This window comes from Eublepharis macularius, chromosome 4 (genome assembly GCF_028583425.1).
Source record: "Eublepharis macularius isolate TG4126 chromosome 4, MPM_Emac_v1.0, whole genome shotgun sequence".
NCBI lineage: Eukaryota > Metazoa > Chordata > Lepidosauria > Squamata > Eublepharidae > Eublepharis > Eublepharis macularius.
The window spans coordinates 153,154,281-153,180,870 of record NC_072793.1 but is presented as its reverse complement, the minus strand read 5'-3'; the positions used below and the strand labels follow the sequence as shown (position 1 = coordinate 153,180,870).

General features: G+C 44.5%; 1 protein-coding gene across 1 annotated transcript in view; it reads right to left on the bottom strand.

Annotated features, from left to right (window-relative positions):
* IHO1 (interactor of HORMAD1 1) overlaps window positions 1-26,590 on the bottom strand; it is a 57,388-nt gene that overhangs the window by 20,785 nt on the left and 10,013 nt on the right. Inside the window, exons 3-5 of the mRNA XM_054976412.1 lie at window positions 21,003-21,160; window positions 402-450; window positions 61-136 (exon numbers count right to left, since the gene is read on the bottom strand). Of these exons, the coding sequence (XP_054832387.1) occupies window positions 61-136; window positions 402-450; window positions 21,003-21,160 (283 nt within the window). The remainder of the gene's footprint in view (window positions 1-60; window positions 137-401; window positions 451-21,002; window positions 21,161-26,590) is intronic.

The window sequence follows — 26,590 nt, the reverse complement described above, 5'->3', positions numbered from 1 at the left end:
ACTCTGTGTTGGCAACCCTAACTTGCCTTCTTCCAGTAAGAGAAATATCCAAGGACTTACTTGTCTTAGCAAGGTTGCCCAAACCATCCAACATGGATTTCAGAGTTTCTTCAGACTTGTCTAAGGATGACTGCAACTAGAGAGAGAGAAAGAGAGAGAGAGAACAATAATAATAGTAATCAGAGAGCTGAGAGCCCAATACTTACTCATTTCCATTAGTGTTTTCAATATACTTTGACAGCTAAATCCAAAAGCATCAAAACAAAAGGTTCAATTATATTTTATCATTTGCATGGTAACAAGGGCACTATTCTGTTAACTAGAAAATGGCTAGGGGGAGGGGAGGATACACTGAAACATTTCCTATCCCTGTTTTCAACTTATAATTGGTATTTTCTTACCTTTTGAAGACTTTCTTTGGTATTCGAAATAAAGCTGTTTAAAACCTCACTGAAATGGAAATACATAGGAAAACATGAAATTTTTATTCAAAATACTCAGAGATGCAAATGAGGAGGGAAATAGTATAATCTCATAAGAAGGCAAGCATTACACAGCAAAACTAAGATTTAAAAGTTCTTAATCCCTTATTAAAATATATCCCATTGCTAGTAATCCCCAGCAGATTGGTCTTTCTGAAATGTTGATATGTGGCTTGTGGTAAACCAGAGATGCTAGAAATGGTAGAAATGTACATTTCAACAAGCTATTTTTTTATTTGCGAAGATAATTAAGAAGTGTATGGTAGTCTTCGTATTAAATCAGAATGAATGAGGGAAAGCAAAATCTGAACAACCTTACTAGAAAAGAAACTGAACAGTGGGGGTAAGGGGGTGATGTGAAGAAAGGTGACATAGAGGGAGAGAAGGCATCATGAAAGAACTCGGAGGAGGAGGACGGGGGAAACAACTAGGAGGTATCCTCAGGATGGGCATAATGCAGAGGGTGGGGTGGGCATTGCAGTTGGGGACTTCCCCTGGATAACTATTTGGTGAAACTGCAGTCAACACTTTTAAAAATGAAAAATGAGCATCTAAAGCAAATGAAGTCACTAAAGCTAAAGTCATATGTATATTGAAAAAAGTGAGCATACGTTACATCTGTTGCCTATTTCTATACACCTGTACTACAGGTAGCCACAGCACCGCTTTTGACTGCACTTCCTGTAGCTTAATTCACCACAATTTTCATTCATTAAAATCACTTTCGTGTCCATGCCTTCAATGGCATGAGCCTTAGCATGCAAGGGATAGTTCTGTCTCACTTGTTACTAATAAATACCATCAACAAGAATCACTGTGCTGTTTAACACTGAGGTTATTTCAATTTCAGGGCTACACTATGTTCCATGTTATGTTTCATTAAAACATCCATTAAAGGCAGTGTTTATGGGGCTGATTCCACTTCGGAGTATGTGCGCGTAGATCTGGCATTGCAGCAGATCAAACTCAAGTTCCAGTATCTGGTTTATGTGAAAATAAGAATACTGAGAGATAGTTTTAGGTGGGTAACTGTGTTGGTCTACAGTAGAACAACAGGATTGGAGTCCAGTGGCACTTTAGAGACCAACAAGATTTTCAGGATAAAAGTTTTCAAGTATCAGAGCTCTCTTCTACAGATACCAAGAAACTGGTATCTGAAGAAGGGAGCTCTGACTCTCAAAGCTTATACCCTGAAAATCTTGTTGGTCACTAAGGTGCCAATGGACTAAAATGCAGAGAGATATTACAGATCTGCATTTTGTATAATTTGGCTCCTTATATAATGTAGAGTTTGATTTCATTTCTGATTGTGCGGTCACATATTAATCCAGAAGAGTGTCCCATTTAACATTTCAGCTGATCATAATACTACATATGCTGACTGGGGGTATGTTTGTGGGGTCACATTTGAAGGAAGAAATTATTGGCAGTTTTAATTTCTTTAAGAATTTTTAGTTTGTTACGTGAATTGCTCTGAGCATTGGTAGAGCAGGATAGAAATAATTTTAAATTAAAAAAATGTGATACGATTACTACCGTGTACTGCCAACTTTTTACAAGACTTGTGTAATTACTACCGTTTGTTTTTCAGCTGCTGTTACTGTGCTTCTACATCTAGATGTACTGCTGTATTGCTCGTTAACAGTTATACTGCTGCCTCCAGGCAAAGAGTGCTGCTATTTTTACATGATGTTTTAATGTTTTAATATGGAATGTTTTAAAATGATTTTAAGGTTGTTATACACCCTGAGCCCGCTTGTGGGGAGGGTGGAATACAAATATGATATAAATAAATAAATAAAATTATTACCATGGTCAGTGCTTTTGTAAAAATAAGTGCCAATACTCATATATAAAGCTGCACTAACTTCCACCAATTCCCTCCTCAGGACTTGGGAGACTCCCCCTGCCCACAAAGGTGTTCGTAGTACTCAGTACTGGTCAGTACAACCACAAAAAAAGCCCTACCCATGGTCTAATTTGGAATACAAGCTTCGTTTTCCATTACATCAAACTATGTTTTTAACTTGTAGAAGTCTCCAGGGGTGGAGAAAGAAGCATGCAGTCAAGAGGTCCAACAAAGTATCAAGTTCAAAGATCACTGAAGCAGATGCTATGAGAAAATACCAGATCAAATTAGAGATATGGAACACCATTCCTATGAGGAAAGGCTGAACAGTTTGGAGCTTTCAATTTAGGAAAATATGGCTAAGGGAGGATATGACAGAGGTTTATAAAATTATGTATGAGATAGAAAAAGTGGATAAAGGAAGGGTTTTTTTCCTCCTGCTTCCACAATGCTAGAACTCAGCGGAACCCAATCAAGTAAATGGGTGATAGATTAAGGGCAGACAAAAGGAAATATTTCTTCACTCAATGAGAAATTTTATTGCAGAATTTGTGGACTGATGGCGACTAAGACAGATGGCTTAAAAAGGAGATCAGGTTAATGGAGGATAGGTCTATTGACAGCTACCAACCATGATGATTAAAGGAAAAACAGGGTTAACATACCTGTAACTTATGTTCATCGAGTTCTTCTGTGCTGACACACATGGGGACTGCGCAGGCGCAGGCCAGCCGCCGGAGAATTTTCTAGAGCTTCCATGGCTCCGAAGGGGCCGTTTGTCGCGCGCCTCAGCGACCGTTTTCCCGCCCAAACGGTCACGTGATCCTCCAGCGACCAACGGCCCCTTCCCTCAGTTCTCCCTTGCCGCCGCTTGACCAACACACGTCAGCCATAACACCTTAAAAACACCAATTTCCGTTACAGCCATCACATTATTGTGCATTGGAGTTCACAGCGGGGTAGGAGGGAGGGTTGTGTGTCAGCACAGAAGAACTCGATGAACATAAGTTACAGGTATGTTAACCCTGTTTTCATCTTCGTTCTTCTGTGCCTCCACACATGGGAGTGTACCAAGCTTCACACAATAAGGAAGGCGGGGGTGAAGTCCAACACAATTTTATTAAGCAAACAAGAACAACAATAAATAGATATGCCTATATACATCTATGTAAAAATACTGTGTAAGGACACATAAATACCCAATATTTACATATATACACACCCCCAGGTACATATATACACACTTTCACTCAAGGGTACCCAACAGGTACGCCAAGAAAGTCATACCAAAACTCCCTCAGGAAAAGAGGGAGTGTAAGACAGCCTTGGCCACAGATACATCCTGCTCCGCATTGACATCAACGGCGTAATGCCTGACAAAGGTGTCTGCAGAGGACCATGTGGCTGCTTTACAAATGTTAACCAGGGGCACCCCCCTGAGGAGTGCCGAAGAGGATGCTTGGGACCGCGTGGAGTGGGCTCTGACATGAAGCGGGCAAGCCACCCCTGCCAGGGAATAGGCCTTGCTAATGGCCGTCACAATCCACCTAGACAGGGTCTGTGAGGAAGCCCTGCTACCCTTGTCCTTGGCCCCAAAACATACAAACAGGTGAGGACAGGTGCGGAATCCCTTCGTCCTATCCAGGTAATAGGCTAGGGCCCTCTTCAAGTCTAGGGAACCCGAGGCAGGGACGCAGGACCACCTTGTTGGGATGAAACACAAGAAAGGGAGGGTCAGACCGCAGTGCAGACAGCTCACTGACCCTTCTGGCCGATGTGACGGCCACCAAGAATGCTACCTTGTAGGATAGCATATCCAAGGGGCATGTAGCCATAGGTTCAAACGGAGACAACATGAGACGTGAGAGCACCAAAGACAGTGACCACTGAGGCACTGGCGCCGACACAGGTGGGTAAAGATTGTACATGCCCTTAAGGAACTGGCGGGATTGTGGGTGAGAAAACACCGTAGCACCCTCAACACGGGTGTGAGCAGCTGATATCGCTGCCAGGTGGACCTTGAGGGAGGACACCTTCAAACCCAAGCCACGCAAGTGGCACAAATACTCGAACACAACCCCCAAGGGGCTGCTGTCAGGCACCACCCCTCTGGCAAGTGCCCAGAGCTCAAACCTGCGCCACTTGGCCGCATAAGCGCGCCTAGTGGATGGCCGACGAGCATTCAGGAGGACCCTCTGCACCTCGTCAGTAAAGCCTATTGGGGAGGAACGATCCGCCAAGCCGTTAGGTGCAGCTTCTTGGGATCGTGGTGGACTAGGCTCCCGTTTAGGAGAAGGTCTTGCCGAGGGGGCAGACTCACATACGTCCATTGGGACATTCGCAGGAGCTTCGGGAACCAAACCTGCCGTGGCCAGAAAGGGGCCACTAGGATGCAGTCCGTCCCGTCCTCCTCTATCTTGCACAGGACCCTGGGAATCAAGGGGAACGGAGGAAACATGTAGTGCAAGCCCTGCGTCCACGTAAACTGGAAGGCATCCCCAATAGAGAGGGGGTCGCTCCCTGCCCTGGAACAGAACGTGTGGGCCTTGGTGGTTGCCGCAGTGGCGAACACGTCTATCACTGGATGACCCCACATCTGGAAGATCGGCCCAACGCACTCTCCGTTCAGTTCCCACTCGTGGTCCAGTAAAGGGACCCTGCTGAGGGCATCTGCCCGGGCATTGTCTGACCCAGCCACGTGTATAGCACGGAGCGACACACCGTTCTTGATAGCCCACTGCCAAGTGAGTGTGGCTTCCCGGCACAGGGCCATGGACACTGTGCCCCCCTGCTGATTCACGTAGTACATGGCAGTCGTGTTGTCCGTCTGCACCAACACCTGACGATTTCTCAGCAGTGCTGTAAGAGACACAAGTGCGAAACGAATGGCCCTTAGTTCAAGCACATTGATATGGAGGGTCTTTTCCCTCTCAGACCAGACATCCTGCACAGACACATCACCACAGTAAGCCCCCCATCCCAACAGAGAGGCATCAGTGGTAACCGTGATGTCATGGTGTTGATACCCAAAAGGGGTCCCCTTAAACAAGTTGTCATCAGACAGCCACCAGTCCAAGGAGGAGAGGATGACCCTCGGGATAGAGAATTTGAGGGACGGAGGGTGCAGCAGAGCATCGTACCTCCGCACAAACCAGTTCTGGAGAGGGCGCATACGTAGCCTAGCGAAAGGCACCACAGAGGTGGCCGCTGCCATATGCCCTAGTAGGCACTGGATAGTGCGCACAGACTGGAATCGGTTCCTTTTAAACATGGACACCAGACCCCTTAGGGACCGAGCCCTCTCCAAGGGGAGCAGGGCCTTACCCTCCACAGAGTCTAACAGTGCGCCAATGTAGGACACCTTGCAGCTGGGCACCAGTTTGGATTTCTCCAAGTTCACCAGGAGCCCCAGGCGTTGGCAAGTGCTAAGTACCAAGCCAATGTCCTGCACCAGCCTAGACTCCGATTCAGCCACGATGAGCCAGTCATCGAGGTACGGAAAGATGGTACAGCCTTCTTCCCGCAGGAAGGAAACCACAGGGGCCACACATTTCGTGAACACTCGTGGGGCAGTGGACAGGCCAAAGGGGAGCACCTTATACCGGAAAACCCTTTGCCGGTAAACAAAACTCAGGTACTTCCTGTGCTCCTTCCGTATCCCCACGTGAAAGTATGCGTCCTTTAAGTCAAGAACCGCAAACCAATCCCCCTGTTTAAGCAAGGCGATCACAGCCGCCAACGTAACCATTTTGAATTTGGTCACCTTGAGGAAGGCATTAAGGCCCCTCAGATCTAAAATGGGACGTAAGCCCCCATCCTTCTTAGGGACCAGGAAGAACCTAGAGAAGAAACCCTTTACAGAGTCCTCATAGGGCAATTCTTCCACAGCACCCTTGGCCAAGAGCGACGCGATCTCCGCATCCAGCTCGGCCATAGTGTTATTGACAGCTGTCAGGGGTGAGCTGCATCTAGGCAGCTCAACAAACTCCAGCCCGTATCCCAGTTCAACAATAGTTAAGACCAATGAGTCAGATGTTATTGACTCCCACTCAGAGAGGAGTGGACTAAGTCTGTCCGAAAAGTTCGGGGATACGGCTGGCGCGACCCGTCAGTACTGCCTCCCGGCGCCCTGCTGATCCTTCTGCTGGGCCGGTTGCTGTGCCGGACGAGGCTTGAAGGGCCGACGCCTCCTCTGCTGTTGTGCGGGAGGGTAAGGCCGCTGCTGGTAAGCAGGATACTGTTGATAGCCCGGCCGCTGCTGTTGGTATCTGCCCTGGTAGTGGTAAGGGCCGGACCGGGGAGCGTACCGTGGCCTGGAGGAGGGCTTGTCAGCAGGAGCCAGCCCCAAGGACCGCGCCGTCTGCCTGTCCTCTTTTTTCTTTTTCAGGGTCTCGTCGGTCGATTTGGAGAACAGCGAGTCCCCTTCAAAGGGCATGCTCTCCACCCTGGAACGCACCTCCTGGGACAGGGCCGTAGACCGCAACCAGGAGTGGTGTCTGAGGACCACCGCCGAAGCCATTCCCCGAGCAGCAGTGTCGGCAGCGTGACTCCCAGCATTCATTTGCTGCTTAGACAGCCGGACAGCCTCTGTCTGCAACAGGGAGACGACAGCCTTCTGCTCAGGTGGGAGGTCTCGAGTGTAGGATGCCAACTTCTCCCAGAGGTACAATTGGTACCCTGCCATGATGGTCTGGTAGTTGGCGATCCTCAGACCCAGCGAAGCGACGATGTACTGGCGCCTGCCCATGGCATCCAGCTTCTTGCCCTCTTTATCGGCAGGCACCGAGGAGTGACCCGATCGTCGGGGGTTGAACTCCTCTGTGACCAAGGAGGAAGGTGGAGGGTGCTTCACCAACGCCGGCCAGGTGCCCTGCTTGATCTTGTAAAGCTGCTCGATGCGCTTGGATGTTGGAGGTTGATCACAGGGCACCTGCCACACCTTCTCCACTATCTCCTCAATACCCTCGAGCATGGGGAAGCCAACATACGCCGGATTGTCCCCGTAAATACGTTTGAGGAGCTTGTCCTTGGTCTGGGGAACTGCCGAGGAGATGTCCATCTCGAGAGCCTTGGCCATCCTTGCCATCTGGTCGGCGTAGATGCGGAGGTCCTTGAATGGCGAGTCCGCCGATGGCACTAGCTCCTCAGCTGGCGATGGTTCGGACCAGGACTCCGACTGGTAGCCGCCAAAGCTCTCCACATCCTCCTCATCGGAACCGAGCTGGGATTCCGGAACCTGGAGCGGAGGGGGAGCCTACGCCGACCTCGATGTCGAAGGCCTCGGTTCCGACACGGAGAAGCCCGCAGGTGCCCCCTCCCATTGGCAACGATATGGCGAGGGGAGGTAGGAAGCCTGTCGATGCCGGGACGCAGCGGATCGGACCGATCGGACACTGTCCCCGGAACCATGCCGCTCACGACCGACCGGAGGTGGAGACGGGCGGGCAGGCGACGGACGGCTCCGACGAGGGGACGGGCTCGGTTCCAGCCTCGGCGACCGAAGGGGAAGCGATGGTCGGCTCCGACGGTGCGGGCTCGGCTCCGGCCCCGACGAGAATTCTGCGGGCACCGTCTCGAAGGCCATCGGATCCGGCACCGGAACGGAGATGTCTTCTGGCTCCGGAGAGCCCAGATGAGGGGAAGGCGTGTGAGGAAGCACGATGACCTCCTCCTGAGGAGCGGGACGCGGCGACCGATGGTGCTTGGTCTTTTTCTTCTTCTTCGGTGGTTCCGAAGAAGACCTCGGAACCGACGCGCTCCTCGCCTTCGAAGGGGACCTCGGCTTCGACCTCTTAGGCTTCATCGGAATCGATCCGGTCGTCGGTTCCGATCGGGGACTCGGTACCAGGATCCTCGGTTCCGAAGCTGGTCTCGGATCCGACCTGGTAGATGACGCGCTACGGGGCGGCCGCACCGGTCCCTGCGCTGGAGAGGTCGCTCTCGACGCCGAGGTACTCGGGGGACGCGGTTTCGACCCCGACCTCGCGGAGGCCACAGAGCCAGCTCTTGAATGCCGTTCGGCAGAGGGGCTAGGGCCGGCCTTAGGGGAGGGCAACGGAGCGCCTCCGGACATGACCTTCTGCCACAGGGAGGAGTTCAGTCGGGCCTTGCGCTCTTGTCGGGCCTTGCTAGTGAAGCCCTGGCAAATCTTACAGGCCGACACATTATGGGTCTCCCCCAAACAAAACAGGCACAGTTCATGGCCATCGGTCTTGGCCATTTTCGTGTGGCATTGGAGGCAATGCTTGAAGAGAGCCTTTGAGGCCATCTTCAGGGGCACGCGAAGGGAAGGTCAAAAACAGTCCGAGTCAAATTACCGAGTCCACAACAAAGTCCAAAACGAGATCCGAAGAATAGTCGAGGTCACGAAGTCCGAAGTCAAAAGCCAAGCAATCAGTCAGAATAAAGCACGAAGCACAAAAAAGCACAGAGCAACGAAGCTCACGTTCTCTCCAAGCGGCGGCAAGAAGAGAACTGAGGGAAGGGGCCGTTGGTCGCTGGAGGATCACGTGACCGTTTGGGCGGGAAAACGGTCGCTGAGGCGCGCGACAAACCGCCCCTTCGGAGCCATGGAAGCTCTAGAAAATTCTCCGGCGGCTGGCCTGCGCCTGCGCAGTCCCCATGTGTGGAGGCACAGAAGAACGAAGATGAACCTCCATATTCAGAGGCAGTAAACCTCTGAATACCAGTGCTAGGAAGTAACATCCATGCAAGGCAGCCTCTATGACCTGTTTGTTGGTCCTTCCAGGGCAACTGGTTGGCTACTGTGTGAAATGGGATGCTGAACGACATGGTCCACTGGGTTGACCTAGCAGGACTCTTGTAATGTTCACACAAGTATATGATGACAAGCAAAAAACCTTGTGTGTTCAGTATTACTCAGCAGTAACTGAAAGTTTCCATCTCTGAAAATACACAGAGTTGGTTTTGCTGAAACAATCAGCTTTGCTGAATCATTAAAGCCCATTCTGCCAAAGCCCATGATCTCTATTTATACCATGCCTTTTCAAGCATTTCATCCTTGATGTTTAATTAATATCACAATATGATATTAATTGATGCCTACATGCCAGAGAAGATTCTCACAAGCAGCAGCTGACTGCCAGTAGAAGAAAGTGCAGAACTATGGAGAGACACAGATAGTCTGCCCACTGGATCACTGACCGCTACTACTTGGCTTTTGCACCTTTAGCAATATAACCAGTGTCAGGGAGAGGAATTGAGGAACAGACAGCAAGTGGAAGTAGATTAGGCCCTGGACGGAGAAAGTGGGAGGAAAGTGCCTAAGAAAGGAGAACAGAATGAGGAAGCGTAGGTTGTGTGTCACTGCTGAACCCAATCCAGAATTCCCAAAAACCTATTCGAGTCCATCATAGGTAGGGAAAAACAAGGGTTCCTGAAATGTCCTCCATCATTACATAAAATAAAATAAAAAGGAGCACTGAGAAAACAAAGCCCATGGCAACAGTTCTTTGTTATGAGCCCGCTGATGTGGGAAGGGCGGAATATAAATTTAAAAAATATATAAATAAATAAAAAGAAATCACAGAACGATTTTTTTAAAGTCTGAATTTAGACATTTCTCTAAGCATTTATAAAACAGATCATTGTCAGTTCCTCCTTTACCTTGCTTATGAAAGACCTTTATTTTCCTCCTGTTTCAATATTTGCTTCATCAGAAGCTTCTGAATATATTTCATATGATGAAACATGCAACTGTATGTGCCTGAACGCTTACACTTTCAGGCAAAATATAATTTACCTAGAAGAACACAACATTCTTTTTCAGATATTCTTACTCCCCCGCCCCCAAACAAAATACAGCTGGAATTATTCATTAGGCTACAGAAAAAAATCACTGAAATCCTTCACACTTGGGGCTGAAGCTGCTGCCTTGCTCAGCAAAAACCTTCTGTGATATTTTTTTAAAAGGATCATCGTAATCCTCTCTTTCTAACAAAGAACATATTAGAGAATGCCAAAGGAAAGCTGCCCCATCAAACAGAACACATCACTTTGATGAAATATTTGTTTACAAAATACAATTAGTAACAAAGGTGCAGGTTTTTTAAAGACCCAGGTTTCTCCTCGCTACATACCAATTATGCTAATAATATTCTATCACATATCTGATTGTGATGGGAGGCCCTCCTTTGTGGATCAAAGAATTTACAACTGGGGGTCATTTAGAGCTACCACATATCTTTCTGCAATATTGCACTATATATATCTAACTGTTTAGGTTGCCTAGCACCCAAGATGCTGCACAAAAATACTTTAAACTTTGGGAATGGTGGGGGGGAGAAGAAACCCTGACCAGATGGCTGGTAGGGAAGGATGGAGGAAATGGGGTGAATTGGGCAAGTTGAGGAGGAAGGGAGCAACTGGACAATCAGGTGTGTGGCAATGAGGGAAGTGGGCAATTGGGTGGCTAGATGTGTGGGTAAACAAAGGCAGAACAAGAGGATAGGAAATGAGGACTAGCAGGGGTCTAAGCATTCCCCTCTTCTTTTATTCTAAATGTAAGTGCTGGTGTAGCAATACCTTTGATCAGCTGTAATGTGTTTCTTTGATTTTTTTATCAAATGGTTTTCACGGGAAATTTGATAAGAACAGAATCTCCTGATAAAACAGCAGGTGGAGCGTTAATGCATTTTCTACAACAGTTATCAATACTTTCCCCACAAAACTATCATACCTAGGCAGGCAGTGTAAGTCTCTCTTATCTCCCTGGAGGGGAGAACTATTTACCCAGTTCCCTGCCTGACCTACTCTACACCCAATTCCCTCTTCAGATTAGTGTATTTCATTGTATGAATAGTGCTTGGCAGGGACTCATGGCAACATGAAATTGACAATCATTCATTCCTCCCTCATCATTTTAGGACATGCCTGCATTAACTTTTTGTAAGGAGTTGGAGTTGAAGAATCGAGTCCTCACAAACTACTTATTAACATAGATGCAGAGGAGTTAGCCATGTTAGTCTGTGGTAGCAAAATCAAAAAGAGTCCAGTAGCACCTTTAAGACGAATCAATTTTATTGTAGCATAAGCTTTCGAGAATCAAGTTCTCTTCGTCAGATGCATGATACAGAGACTGGTCAAATATAGAAGAGGAGGGAGGAGAAGAGGAGGAGAGAGAAGAGGCAATTAGGGGGGGAACAGCGACCTTTAAGTCTTTGATGGAATGTCCTGGTAGATTGAAGTGTTCTCCAATGCTCTTGACCAAGACTCACACTTAAGAGATTTACAACAAGCATTTTTGGGACTACAGTACCCACCAAATGAAGTGAAGAAACAAATCAACAGGGCCAGACTAGTACCCAGAAACAGTCTGCTCCAGGACAAACCTAAAGGAACTAACAACAGAACACCACTTGTTGTCATCTATAGCTCCCAGCTCAAACCCATCCAATGTATCATCAGTGAGCTACAACCCATCCTGGAAAATAATACCTCTCTCTCAGAAGCCCTGGGTGGAAGACCTTTCCTTGCATACAGACAGCCCCCCAACCTTAAACGACTTCTCACTCACAACCATGAATCGGCGAGCAGAGTCACCAGCACAGGTACCAGGCCCTGCAACAGACCCAGATGCCAGCTCTGCCCCTATATCTACCCAGGGAATACAATTACAGGACCCAATGGCATCAACTACACTGTCTCTGGCTCTTACAGCTGCTCATCCTCCAATCTGATATATGCCCTCATGTGCCAACAATGTCCTTCTGCTCTGTACATTGGACAAACCAGCCAACCTCTACGCAAAAGAATAAATGGACACAAATCTGACATTAGAAATGGAAACGTCCAGAAACCAGTAGGAGAACACTTCAATCTACCAGGACATTCCATCAAAGACTTAAACGTCACTGTAGTTCAACAGAAACCTTTCAAAAACAAAATCCAACGGGAGGCTGCTGAACTGGAATTCATATGCAAATTTGACTCTGTCAAGCTGGGACTGAATAGGGGCTATGAATGGTTATCACATTATCACAGGTAACAGATTTCCTTTACAGAGGCGGGGTCTGGGGGTGCTCAGTAGCACCTGGCGTGGGCTTTTGGGGACCACAGATCTCTTTGTCAGATGCATCTGGCAGGGAGAGCTGTAGTTATCGAAGGCTCATACTGCATTGGAATTGGATGGTCTAGCTGTTTGGCTGCTACAAACTAACAGGGCAAACTCCTTTGAAGCCAACTGATCCACACACCAAAAGGAGATGTTTACATATACTAGCAAAGGAATGTTTTGGTTGCTCCCTCCCCCTCCCCCCCAATTGCGTCTTCTCTCTCCTCCTCTTCTCCTCCCTCCTCTTCTATATTTGACCAGTCTCTGTATCATGCATCTGACGAGGAGAACTTGATTCTCAAAAGTTTATGCTCCAATAAAATTGGTTAGTCTACTGGACTCTTTTTGATTTTACTTATCAACAGTCCTCCTGACCCTCAGACAGATCCGAGCTGGCCCACACACCAGCCTAGAACAACGGTGCATGAGTAGCACTATCCATAAAAATACAGAGTTCCCTGACTGTACAACCCTTTGCCAGTGAAAAAGCCAGGGACACAAAAGGACAGAAGGGATTGAGGACAGGCTGTGGCTTAGTGGAAGAGCATACGCTTTGCATGCAGAAGGTCCCAAGGTCAATCCCTGCTATCTCCAGTTAAAAAGAATCAGGTAGTAGGTCATGTTAAAGACCTGAGAATGTGGAAAGCTGCTACCAGTCAGAGTAGACGATAATGATCTTGATAGACCAATGGACTGACTCCATTTCATGTAATCATATGTGAATGTAATTCCAATTAAAACACAACAGCTGGTCTGGCTATAAGTTTTACTGTGACACTAGAGAGTCAATACTAACATTGCTCACAACTCTGCACACACAACACATCTGAACTGCTTTGTACCTCAGCAGGAAAAGCAATGCAATGGGACGTAGTAAGTTCAAATTACCTCTCAAAGCCAAGCATTTGGCAAAACCTGCCAGCAAGAATAACATCATAGAATCATAGAATCATAGAGTTGGAAGGGGCCATACAGACCACCTAGTCCAACCCCCTGCCCAGTGCAGGATCAGCCTAAAGCATCTCTGACAAGTATTCATCCAGCCTCTTCTTGAAAACTGCCAGTGAAGGGGAGCTCACCACCTCCCTAGGCAGCCGATTCCACTTTTGAACTACTCTGACGGTGAAAAAGTTTTTCCTAATATCCAGTCGGTACCTTTGTGCATGTAGTTTTAGCCCATTGCTTTGCGTCCTACCCTCTGCTGCCAACTGGAACAGCTCTTTGCCCTCCTCCAAATGACAGCCTTTCAAATATTTAAAGAGAGCAATCATGTCCCCCCTCAACCTCCTCTTCCCCAAACTAAACATTCCCAAGGCCCTCAGCCTTTCCTCGTAGGGCTCAGTCTCCAGACCCCTGATCATTCTTGTCACTCTCCTCTGCACCCTCTCGATTTTGTCCACATCCTTTTTGAAGTGAGGCCTCCAGAACTGCACACAATACTCCAGGTGTGGCCTGACCAAGGCAGTATAGAGAGGGGCTATGACCTCCTGCGATTTCGACGCTATGGCCCCTTTGATACAACCCAGGATTGAATTAGCCTTTTTTGACACCGCATCACACAGACTGCTCATATTCAGTTTACAGTCCACTCTTACCCCAAGATCCCTTTCACATATACTACTGCCCAGAAGTGTATCCCCCATCCAGTATTTGTGCTTCTCATTTTTGTGGCCCAGATGTAATACTGTGCACTTGTCTTTGTTGAATTGCATCCTATTCACAGCTGCCCACTTCTCCAGAGTATTCAGGTCTTGCTGAATTTTAATTCTATCTTCTTGGGTGTTTGCTACCGCTCCCAATTTGGTATCATCAGCAAATTTAATGAGCAGCCCTTCCACTCCTTCATCTAGATCATTGATAAAAATATTGAAAAGTACCGGGCTCAAAACCGAGCCCTGCGGCACCCCACTGGACACCTCCCTCCAATCTGATGAAACGCCGTTGACCACCACTCTTTGAGTGCGGTCCTCCAACCAGTTCCCTATCCACCGAACTGTCCTATAGTCTACTCCACAGTCTTCCAGTTTGCCCATCAGAATGTCATGGGGAACCTATCAAAAGCTTTACTAAAATCCAGATAAATCACGTCAACAGAGTTCCCCCGATTCAGTAAGCTGGTCACTTGATCAAAGAAGGAAACCAGGTTGGTCTGGCAAGATCTCTTAGGAACAAAACCATGCTGACTTCCCCAGATCACTGAGTGGTCCTTCAGATGCTTACAGATTGATCCCTTTAAAATCTGCTCTAATATCTTCCCAGCAACAGAAGTCAGACTGACCGGCCTGTAGTTTCCCCGGTCATCCTTCCTCCCTTTCTTAAAGACTGGGATAACATTCGCTCTTCTCCAGTCTTGTGGCACATCCCCAGTCCTCCAGGAGGCCTTGAAGATGATGGACAGGGGTTCTGCAAGTTCTCTGGAAAGTTCTTTCAGCACTCTTGGGTGCACCCCATCCGGCCCAGGGCATTTGTATTCATCCAGTGCAGCCAGATGCCTCTCCACTACCTCTCTGTCAATGTCAATTAGCCACTCAGGTGTCCTGCCACATTTTCTACTATCTCTAGATGTGCCTGAGTTCTTCAGGGAGAAAACAGAGGCAAAAAAGTCATTAAGCCTGTCTGCTTTTTCTCTGTCCTGCATCAGAGTTTCTCCATCTACTCCCAACAGCAGTCCAATTGCCTCTTTTACCTTGTGTTTGCTTCTCACATATGTGTGTGTTGTGTGCCATTCGTCGCCTTCGATCTAAGGGGGCCCTATGAATGAAAGACCGCCAAAATGTCCTATCATTAACAGACTTGCTCAGATCTTGCAAACTGGAGAACGTGGCTTCTTTTATTGAGTCAAGCCATCTCGTTTTAGGTCTTTCTGTTTTCCTAATGCCTTCCACTTTTCCTAGCATTATTGACTTTTCCAGAGAATTTTGTCTTCTCGTGATGTGACCATAGTACGATAGCCTCAGTTTTGTCATTTTAGCTTCTAGAAAGAATTCAAGCTTGATTTGATCTAATGCCCACTTATTTGTCTTTTTGGCTGTTCATGGTATCCACAAAACTCTCCTCCAGCACCACATTTCAAATGAATCCGTTTTCTTCCTGTCAGCTTTCTTCACTGTCCAACTTTCACATCCATACATCATAACAGGGAATACCATGGTTTGGATTATCTTGATCTTGGTCTCTAGAGAGACATCTTTATCTTTAAGGATCTTTTCTAGTTCCCTCATAGCTGCTCTTACAAGTCTCAATCTTCTTCTAATTTCACTGTAGTCTCCCTTTTGGTTGGTGATTGAGCCAAGAAATAGAAAATCTTGAACAATTTCAATTTCTTCACTAACAACTTTAAAATTGTGAAATTCCTCAGTAGTCATTATTTTTGTCTTCTTGATGTTCAGCTGTAATCCTGCTTTGGCGCTTTCTCCTTATCCTTCATCAGTAGTTGTTTTAAGTCTTCATTATTTTCTGACAGTAATGTGGTGTCATCTGCATATCTCAAATTGTTAATCTTCCACCAATTTTCACTCCAAGTTCTTCTACATCTAATCCAGCTTTCCTTATGATACGCTCTGCATAGTGGTTGAACAGACAAGAAGATAATATGTATCCTTGTCTGCCACTTTTGCCAATTGGAAATCATTACGTTTCCCAATATTCTGTCCTATCAATAGCCTCTTGTCTAGAGTACAGGTTTCGCATCAAAAGAATCAGATGTTGTGACACCCCCATTTCTTCTAACACTATCCATAGATTTTCATGATCCACACAGTCAAAAGCTTTGCTGTAATCTATAAACCATAGGCTGATTTTCTTTTGAAATTCTGTCGTATGTTCCATTAGCCATCATAAATTTGCAATGTGATCTCTAGTGCCACTTCCTTTTTCTGAACCCAGCTTGAACACCTGACATTTCTCATTCCATAAATGGTAAGTCTTTGCTGTAGAATTTTGAGCATCACTTTGCTTGCATGGGAAATTAACGTGATAGTTCAGTAGTTGCTGCGCTCTTTGGCATTCCTTTTTTTGGAATTGGAATGTAGATTGAGCATTTCCAGTCTGAGGGCCATAGTTTTGTTTTCCATATTTGTTGACAGATTCTAGTTAAGATTTTGATGGACTCAGTTTTTGTAGCTTGAAATAGCGCTATTGGTATTCCATCTACTCCAGGTGCTTTGTTTCTCCCAATTGCTTTGAGTGCAGCTTTTACTTCACTTTCTAAGATTTCTGGTTTTTCATCAAAAGATTCTTCTTCAAAGTTATCGGTCATCCTTCCATCTCTTCTGTCTAGTTCTTCAGTGTATTGTTTCCATCTTTCCTTTATTTTGTCCTCATCAGATACAGCAATTCCTTGTTGATCTTTCAGCATCCCAAGCCATGGCTTGAATTTCCCTTTGATTTCCCGGATCTTGTGGAACAGATCTCTTGTTCTTCCTCTTTTGTTGTTCTTTTCTCTTTGCACTGTTTATTGTAATAGATTTCTTTGTCTGTGCAAGTTGCTGAAAAGCGGCATTTAGAATTCTCATTCTATTTCTTTTGCTTTTGCTTCTCAGCTGTCTTTAGCAATTTTAAGAGTTTCTTCAAACATCCATTTAGGCTTCTCCTTTCTTTTGGTTACAGGAATAGTCATTGCACATTCTTTCTTGATAATGTCCCTGGTTTCAGCCCATAGTTCTTCTGGTTCATGATCAATTAAACTTAGCATTGCAAATCTGTTCTTTACATGGTCTTTAAATTCTTCAGGGATATTATTTAAATTGTATTTTGGCACTATGATTCTTTTAGTGTTTCTCTTCAGCTTTATTCTAATTTTTGATATTAGCAACTCTTGATCTGTATCACAATCAGCTCCTGGTCTTGTTTTAGCAGAGATAATAGAGCTTCTCCATCTTCTGCTTCCAGTTATGTAATCTATTTAGTTCCTGTGTTGGTCACCCAGTAATTTCCACATATACAATCGTCTTTTTGGTTGCCTGAAGCATGGGTTGGCAATGAACAGGTTGTTGGCTGAACAAAATTCTGTGAGTTGTTCTGCTTCATTCTGTGATCCTAGTCTGAATTTCCCAACAATGTTTGATTCTGCTTTGTCTCCTACTTTTGAGTTCCAGTCACCTATGATTATCAGCATATCTTGTTTCAGTGTATGATCAATTTCTTCTTGGACACTTGTGTAAAATTTTTCGATTTCTTTCTCCTCAGCATCTGTAGCTGGGGAAAAAATCTGAATAACGGTTATGTTAACAGGCTTTCCTTGAAGTCTAATTGATATTAATCGGTCAGATTTTGCATTGTAGCTCTTGACTGCTTGAGCTACGTCTCGCTATTAGAGCAACACCATTTCTTTTGAGTTTGTCATTTCCTCAGTAAACACTTTGTGATTTTCTGACTGAAAATGTTCTGAGTTGGTCCACATTACTTCACTCACACACAGGATTGCAATGTTTAAACATTCCATTTCTTGTTATGATTTCTAGCTTACCTGGCTTCATACTTGTCATGTTCCATGTTCCTATTATGTGTGATGCACAGCTTTGGATGTTCCTTTTGTATCTATTCACATCTGCAACTGGGTGTCCTTTTGGCTTTAATCCAGTCCCATCATTAAGAACTGTGAAAGATCCTCCACCAGTGTCACCTTCCGCTACTGTTGCTGCCCAGCAGCTAGCCTTCAAGAATTCCTCTCTGCCTATCATCATTGGAACAGTCAATTCTCTTCTGCTGATGTGACCGTTCCTCAAGGAGGTGGATACATTTTATTCTGGTGTCTTAGCTTTGATCATTCCACCTTAAGTGACTCTTCCAGGAATTTAGACTCTTGACCAAGCCTGCCCTCCTAACAGTGTTGCCCCAAGCTTCACTGACACACTCAGCCCTTTCACCATGTTAAAGTGTGCATCCAAGAGATGTGTGTCCAAGAATAATATCAGACAACAAGAGAGAAGTGACATGACTTCTTACTGGGCATCCTAAATTCCATGGCCTCATGACTACATTTCCCAGGGCTGCCACAGGTACCATAATGACTGGCTCCTCAACCTACCTATTTATACAATGCATGGTATTTGCACAAGGCAGGCTAGGTACCTTGAAGTCAAAATGTTAATTATGAATGAATCTCTCCATTCCTTTCTTAATTAATTACTAAAACAGTTGTTGAATCTGCCACTACCAAAACCATACTCTCGGCACTAGAATACAGGTTCATCACCTGAGCAATGGGTCTTTTGGGGACCTGAGCAATGGGTCCCTTTGTCTCAGTGAAACAATCACAAAACATTTTTTCTGAGCAAGTCAACAGCTTCAGCACCAAGTGTGAAGGTTGTCATTGGTACACGTGTAACCCCCATTAGTCCATGTAGCAGCTCCCCAGAGCTGTTTCATGTTGGGAAAATGGTGAGGGGGGGAGTGTTGCTAAGCATCTCTTACTTGTGCACCATGATCCTGATCTGAATGGGTTCTCATGAATCTTTCAATGGGGCATGAAAATCTTTCAGTTGGGAATTCTCAGTGTGCACTGGTAACACATCTTCTTTTCATACAGAAGGACCAAGGCTCAATCCCTGGCTCTCCAGTTAAAAGGATCAAGTAATGGGTAATGTGAAAGACCTCTACTTGAGATCCTGGAGAACCACTGCCAAGAACAGTAAACAATATTGATCAACAGTCTGACTCATCAGCAGAAGGCTGTGTTCAGGAAGCTAAAAGATTTCCTACAGTTTAGCAAAATCTGCACTTTAGCCTTTTTTACTTTAAAGCTGTATATTAGTGTTTCCACTTCAAACTTAGCGTTATTCTCGTATTAACTGCAGCTGAATAGGTTTAATTGCTAAAGAGAAGGCGAGAAACAGCAAATTGCTCTAGAATTACCTCCTTGGGCTTTGATTCCTGAAAGAGTGATGGTCTTAGAATCAAAGAGTTGGAAGGGGCCATACAGACCACCTAGTCCAACCTGCTGCCCAGTGCAGGATCAGCCTAAAGCATCTCTGACAAATATTCATCCAGCCTCTTTTTGAAAACTGTAAGTGAAGGGGAGCTCACCACCTTCCTAGGCAGCTGATTCCACTTTTGAACTACTCTGACTGTGAAAAAGTTCTTCCTAATATCCAGCCGGTACCTTTGTACATGTAATTTAAGCCCATTGTTTCAGGTCCTACCCTCTGCTGCCAACTGGAACAGCTCCCTGCCCTCCTCCAAATGACAGCCTTTCAAATACTTAAAGAGAGCAATCATGTTCCCCCTTAATCTCCTAGTTTATCTTGGTTTATCTTTAATTAATATACAGACAGCGCTTCCCTCCTCATGCAGATGCCTAACTGGTTTGACTCTTCTTGGGGGTCCTCTTGTCATTGCAAATATGGGCTCTCTCACAAATTATTCCTAAATATATACGTGTGGCTACCTTCCCCCATGTAGTCTGGCAATTTTTTCACCTCAGGTACAGTTTCCCACACTTTCAGTTTAGTATTGAGCCCAACCAGCAACAAAGAATACTTCCACACTGACACTTTCTTAAAGTTTCTGCTTTTTGGCTTATGAACCACAGGATAGTTCATTGTATCAATACAGTATTGGTTCTAGGATATGGTTAGGGCATCCTGAGCAAGTCATGAACAAGGCATTGCCAATTTTTGATCATAGATCCAGAGGAGTTAGCCGTGTTTGTCTGGAGTTGCAAAATAGTAAAAAGTCCAGTAGCACCTTTAAGACTAACCAACTTTATTGAGGCATAAGCTTTCGAGAACCACAGCTCTCTTCTTCAGATGCTGACAAAGAGAGCTGTGGTTCTCAAAAGCTTATGCCTCAGTAAAGTTGGTTAGTCTTAAAGGTGCTACTGGACTTTTTACAATTTTTGATCAGACAGTCAAACATTGTAGCATTGTAATATTTAGGGTAAAATCCACAGAGACCAGTAAGTCTTAATTCTGAGGAAAATATGTACAGAACTAGCCTACGTATTCCTAAATGATTCCGAAACCAGTGCTTCGTTTTACCCTGCCTTTCTCCTCAGTGGAACCAAAGCAGTTTACATCATTCTCCTCTTCTCCATTTTATCCTCACAACAGCCCTGTGAGATAGGTTAGGCTGAGAGTGTGTGACTGGTCCAAGGCCACCCAGCAAATGTCCATGGTACAATGGGGATTTAAACTTAGGTCTCCCAGGTCCTAATCTGATACTCTTAACACTACACCACACTGGCATTTATTTATATTTTTACAAATTCAGAACATAATGGTGATTTTTCTGGGCAATCCCTATTAAACTTGTTAACACCAAATATCCTTATGCAGCCCCTTGCCAAAGCTAGGAGTAGGGCAGACACAGAGGACAGCACTGTACAGCCCAGCAGAATAAAACATGCAGTGATTCCAGAATGGGACTACAATGCAGGCTCTGGAGTTCTATAATCATCAGAATTTGCTTGGGTTACGGCTTGGGCTCAAATTTAAGTAAATGGCAAAAACTTTATATGATGCTCTTCCGTCTGCTTCTTATGTAAACTGAAATTATTTCTCTATACAAAAATTTCTTGTAGTAGGAGTTATATAACTTTTATTATTTTCCATTGCAGGGGATCAGCTGTCTTCACAGCTTGCAGAAGATGCTTACATACCTATCATGCTTTTCCTTGATCTTTTTCTTATTCTCTTCAAATTGCTCCAAGGCACTTTTAAATCTTCCAGTAGGAAAATTAAGTGAACCTCTTTCCTTTCCATCGCTACCAAAGAGCTGTGGTTTAGACTGGTATTTGGTAAAAATACTGGGCTCACTCTGTTTAAAAACAAAATGCAATAGTATTTAACATAGAGATAAATGCTGCGATCCTAAAGACACTTTCCTGGGAGTAAGCTCCATCGAATAACACTGGACTTACTTTTGAGCAGATTGTTCAGGATTAGTTCCAAAATGACACCCAAACAATAGCACCTATGCTTTTTAACAAGGCTCTCTCTTTTTCTGTGTAGTATTTATTCTTTAAAAATATTACTACATCGTTCATGGCTGTCATGGCCTATAGCATACAGCAAGCTGAAACAAATACAATTCACTAAAACACAAACATTAAAACCACAATAATATGCACAGTAATTACCTGTCAGAGTAGAACGTCCTCGTAAGTCAGCCTCTCTAGGCAAAACATTCTATAAAGGCTGTCACAATAGAAAAGGCCCTGCTCCTTATAACCGTAACCCTCTTCTTTGGAGGTGATTGTGCCCTCAGAGGCCTTCACAAAGGATCTCAGTGTCCAGAAAGGAGGGAAATCTACAGGACAAGGTACTCCTTCAAGTATCCTGGGCCTCATGCTTTAAGGACTAGACTTACACTGATGTGGCCATGCTGATACATGTGTCTGTAACTTCTAAGACTGGATTACTTCAATGCACTCTATATGGGGTTGCCCTTAAAAAAGATCCCAGACACTACACATTAAAAATCACAATGTAGAGTCTGGCCCTCAGGTCTCCTCCTACCAGAGCCATTCATCCAGCCACAAGTTGGGCTCACTCCTTTCCAACAGCTATGGCTCTCTGGAATTGTTTGTTGGAAGAAGTGAGGACAGACTCAGGCCCAATACACAGGCAGTGTAAGGCTATCCTTTCCAAGCACATTTTTGATGAGTGTTAAGCTGCAAGGCAAATTATACCTGTGGAAGATATGGAAGCTGCTGCTGCTGCTGTTTTAGTTTTGTGAAGCTTTTGATGTTGATGTTTTTGGATGGCTTTGTAAGCTACCTTGAGTCATTGTTTATGGAAAGATGGGTTAAAAATGTTTTAATCTATAAAGATTAAACACCAACACTTGAATGAAGCCCAGAAACAATGGATTGAATCCCATGAACATGTTCTGCAAGTGCTTTACTCCAGCCACAGTGCAGCTTGCTTCCTCTGCCACTAGCACTTCCATTTGTTCAAGGGCTCACTGAAAGCCATGGATCTTGAGTGCAGGCTCTAGAGAGGTGAAAATGACAGAGACTTCTGATCTGTCTTTTTACCCTACAGTTCCCGGCTAACATTGCATCTCCCTTCACCTGAGCTTCCTCGAGATGCTCGTGTACAGAGAAGTAGAAGAGGAAATGAATTGTGCTGCAGCCAGAGTGAAGTATGTGCAGAATGCATTCACAGGAGCCAAGCTGCAGTGGGTAGCCAATGCAAAGTTCTAAGCATAGCAATATGGCCACCACGTTTTGGTCTGGCGGAAGTTTCTGAACACTTTTTTAAAGGCATGAAGTGCACCGCAATAATCCAATCCAATCCAAGAGGACAATGTTTATCACAAAGATCAGGTCTCTATCTTCTGGGGTGGGGGTGGGGTTTAGCAAACCAGTTTTAGCTGGTACATATGAAGCTGTCTTATACATTTAGAACAAAAGTTCTGGTGGCACCTTAAAGACTAACAACATATATTTCAATATGAGCGTTCATGAATCACAGCCCACTTCATATTGAAATAAATGTTGTAAGTCTTTAAGGTGCCGCTGGACTTTTGTTTTATTTTGCTATGACAGAATAACATGGCTACCCCTTTGTAATCGTTATACATTTAGCTCACTATTATCTTCCCTGAGCGGGAACAGCTCATCATGCTCTCAGGCAGGGAGGATGGGCCATGATGACCCTCCCCCTGGTCAAAACCACTCCTGGCTACACGACACCTGGGTCAAATATTGGCATTTCATGTGATATTTTCTGTCCCCAAATACAGATCTGTTCCTTAAGAAGGCACATAGTCCCATCTAGAACACACTATAAACATGACAAAATCCATTTTTATCCAAACTGTCCATCAACATACTTATATGACAATAATAGCTTTATTTAATTTACTGGTTTTAAATTAGAAGCACAATATTTTTTCCTTTTATACAACAGAATATTGTCATGGAGACCATGAAGCATTTATTTCACTTGCTGGCAACCTGTCTGTGACTGTAGCGGCTGATAAGTAGGTCATTCTTTGCTTTATAAAGACATGAGATAGGGTAGTCCATAAGAAAAAAATTAAGAGAGAGAGAGAGAGAGAGAGAGAGAGAGAGAGAGAGAGAGAGAGAGAGAGAGAGAGAGAGAGAAAGGTTGTTTAGTGGCAAGTTTTGCTTAAACTTTTCAGTTGTGAATGCGATAGTTCTTTTGGTAACAATGATGAAAGAAAGCATGACCTGTGCTTAGAGTACGAGCAGTATTAGAAAGGCTTGTGCATGGTGAAGTAGAGGTATTTATATAAAATTGTTGATTTCAGCATTTATAAGGATAGAAAAGCTCTTTTCAGTCATTGCAATTTGGCGCTTCTACCAAGTGTACCAGGACAGCATTCTACACACAATCCTCTTGATATGCATGGTCACCATTTTGTATCTTTTTAAAAAGGTTTCCAATTTCATGTACCAAAGATGGAAAATATATGCACTGCCCTATTCAGACAAAATGGCAACCGTGTCTATTAAGAGGTTCACACATACCCTCTCACAGTACACAAAGTAGGATGGACCTCTCTTTGTGCCCGCTCATAGTCAGTTCTGATGTTAGTCCTAGACCCACCGCCAGCCTAACAGCAGCCACTGGCCCCCCTTTCCTGGCACAAATCCCTGGTGATAGTTGTCGTGCGGGGCAGTGATACTTGTGCTGCATTAGCAAGTCAGGGAGAGATTTAGATGGATGGTGCTGTGGCATGGCATTCTAGCAGTCAGAAAGGAGAGAGAAAAGTGAATGCATCCCTGAGCACAGCTTAATAGGGAAGTCCCTGAGGCAGAAGGCAAAGCCAGATGGCTCTGCAATGCTAGCTGGTCATAGGCTAAGCCTGTGCTGCTACAGCTAAAGGAATTTCTTAAGAGTAGGCTGCCAAAGAAGATGCCAATGTGTATCCAAGGAAGCCAGTGGCGTGTAGGGATTAGAGACTAGTATTTGAGAGACCTTGGTTCAAATCTCTATTCTGCCCTGAGATTTGCTGTGTCATCTTGGGCCAGTCAGACTCTCTCTCTCTCTCTCTCTCTCTCTCTCTCTCTCTCTCTCTCTCTCTCTCTCTCTCTGCCAAACTACCTTGCAGATTTGTTGTGAGGAAGGGAGAATCATGTATGCTGCTCTGGGCTCCTTGGAGGAAATGCAGGATGAAAGTATACTAGATATCTAGAAGAACGGAACGATTTTTCAATGGATAATGAATGTGTACTGGATAATGAATGCGTACTTCTGACACTGTTGGGTAAAGTAGTAATCTTGCCGCGGTTAACTACACAGCCATGACTTTTGTGATGCATTGTATATCAAGTTACTCTTGAAGAGTTTTTAGCTCTGAATTGTTCAGAATATGGTGGCCGGGTAGTTGGATCTGCAGCAATGAACATACTATATGACTAATACTTTAAAAAATATTCACAGGATCCTAGTGTGTGTCTAGACACACTTGGCCATCAATTCAGAGTGATGGGTCGTGATGACCTTAAATGTTCTAGGTAAAAGTATACCTGAAGGACTTCAGGTATGAATTACCCTGGCAGCTCATTTGAAGCTCTTCGCTGTATGTCCCTAGGTCCTGCCTGCTGAAATTAGGACAATTACTAAAGAAAGGACCTTCTCTGTAGTACTGCCATGCACTGCCAAAGGAGATTTGCCTGGTATCTTCCTTACTATGATCAGCCAAAAATGGCCTCTCTCTCTGTCTCTCTTTTTGGTGTTTAATGCATTTAAATGTTTAATGATTATGCTGTGTGTGCACATATGCACTTTTTAAATCTTTTAGCAGAATGAAATTTGAGTCACTTATTTATATTTTATTTTACAGCTTTTATAACCTGCCTTTAGCAAGAAGACTCAAGGTTACCTGCTCCTTTTACAAGCACCTTTGCTGCTTTATTTTTATCCCTGCCCATTGTTCTTTTTTACATTTATTCCTGCAGCTGTTTTATTGTTTGATATTTCTTCCTGTAAACCTCCTTCTTCTTTTGTAGGAAGGCAGTATAGAAGTAAATACAAATAAAACAGATGTTTAACACAGGAACAGCGATACAATTGCCTATTTGTCATGTGCCTGTCAGCTAGTACACTTAAGTGGCCATTCTCATGTTATGTTTTGAATTTTTCTCCAGAAAACGTATCAACAAATATTTGGGGGAACAATGCAAAATCATAAGCAATTGAACTTTCTTTTGCCTTGATAGCAGCAAGCAAAGAGACTTGCAGTGTAAAGCTCAACAGAGTTGCAGCCTTCCAAGTCCATTGCAGTCAATAGGCTTAAGAGGAGTGTAACTCCGCAGAGAATGGAACTGTTAATGTTATTGTTGTGACTGCAGTGCAGAAGAGTGACATCCTGTTAGTGGTGATGGCTGTTACTGCTCTTAAGGTAAGACAGGTGGTTGATTGTCTCAGAATATATGGACTTTACAGGTTTTTCAGTGGTGCTCAGTCCTAACGCCTGGGGCAGACGTTAGGGAGTGTTTTACCACGGTTGTTTTTAACGTCAGCTTTAAAAGCAGAGTTGTTTGCTATTCAAGCAGAAAAATCCCTGCTTCTGATTATATGAACTGATGTTGAAAAAAATGGAAACCTCATTCCCTTGATCTTTAAATTTAAGGGGAATGCAAATCCAGCTAAATTGCCCTCTTTCATCTGAAAAAAAAAGGTGACATTCATTTTCTCTGTCTGAAGTGGCAGATGTAGGGAAACCATTTACAAAAATGCAGACAGAGCAGAAAGAGTTTAAGACTACAGGAGGGACCTCATGGTACTTTCTAATCTCAAACATCAGGATTCTTTTTATTTTGGCCTTTGAGGATGTGCTACACAGTGAAACAGGAATCAGGATTTCAGTGCAGATGGCAATGGTATTACTAAAATCACTAGGGAAACAGGGTGTATGGGTTGAGTTCTCTTCTTTTGAAGGGAAGGGAAGCAATGGAGCAGATAAACACTACAGTTATAGAAATTAAACAAAATAATCTACAGCATAACTCATTTTGTAGAATGTCTTCTCCTCCTCCCCTTTGGACCTAATGAATGAAAACACAGTTCTTGCCTCGAGATGAAGATTATAATATTTTATATAACTAACCATCTAAGCACATTCACAAGTGAAACAGAGGCCAGTTTAGGCACAGAAACAAACAACAGCAAACCACTAACTATGTCTGTAAACAGGAAAAGAAATATAAATGGTAATATGCCCACAGCTGCTCACATGTTTCTCTTCCATTCTCTTCCAAGGCAGAAATAT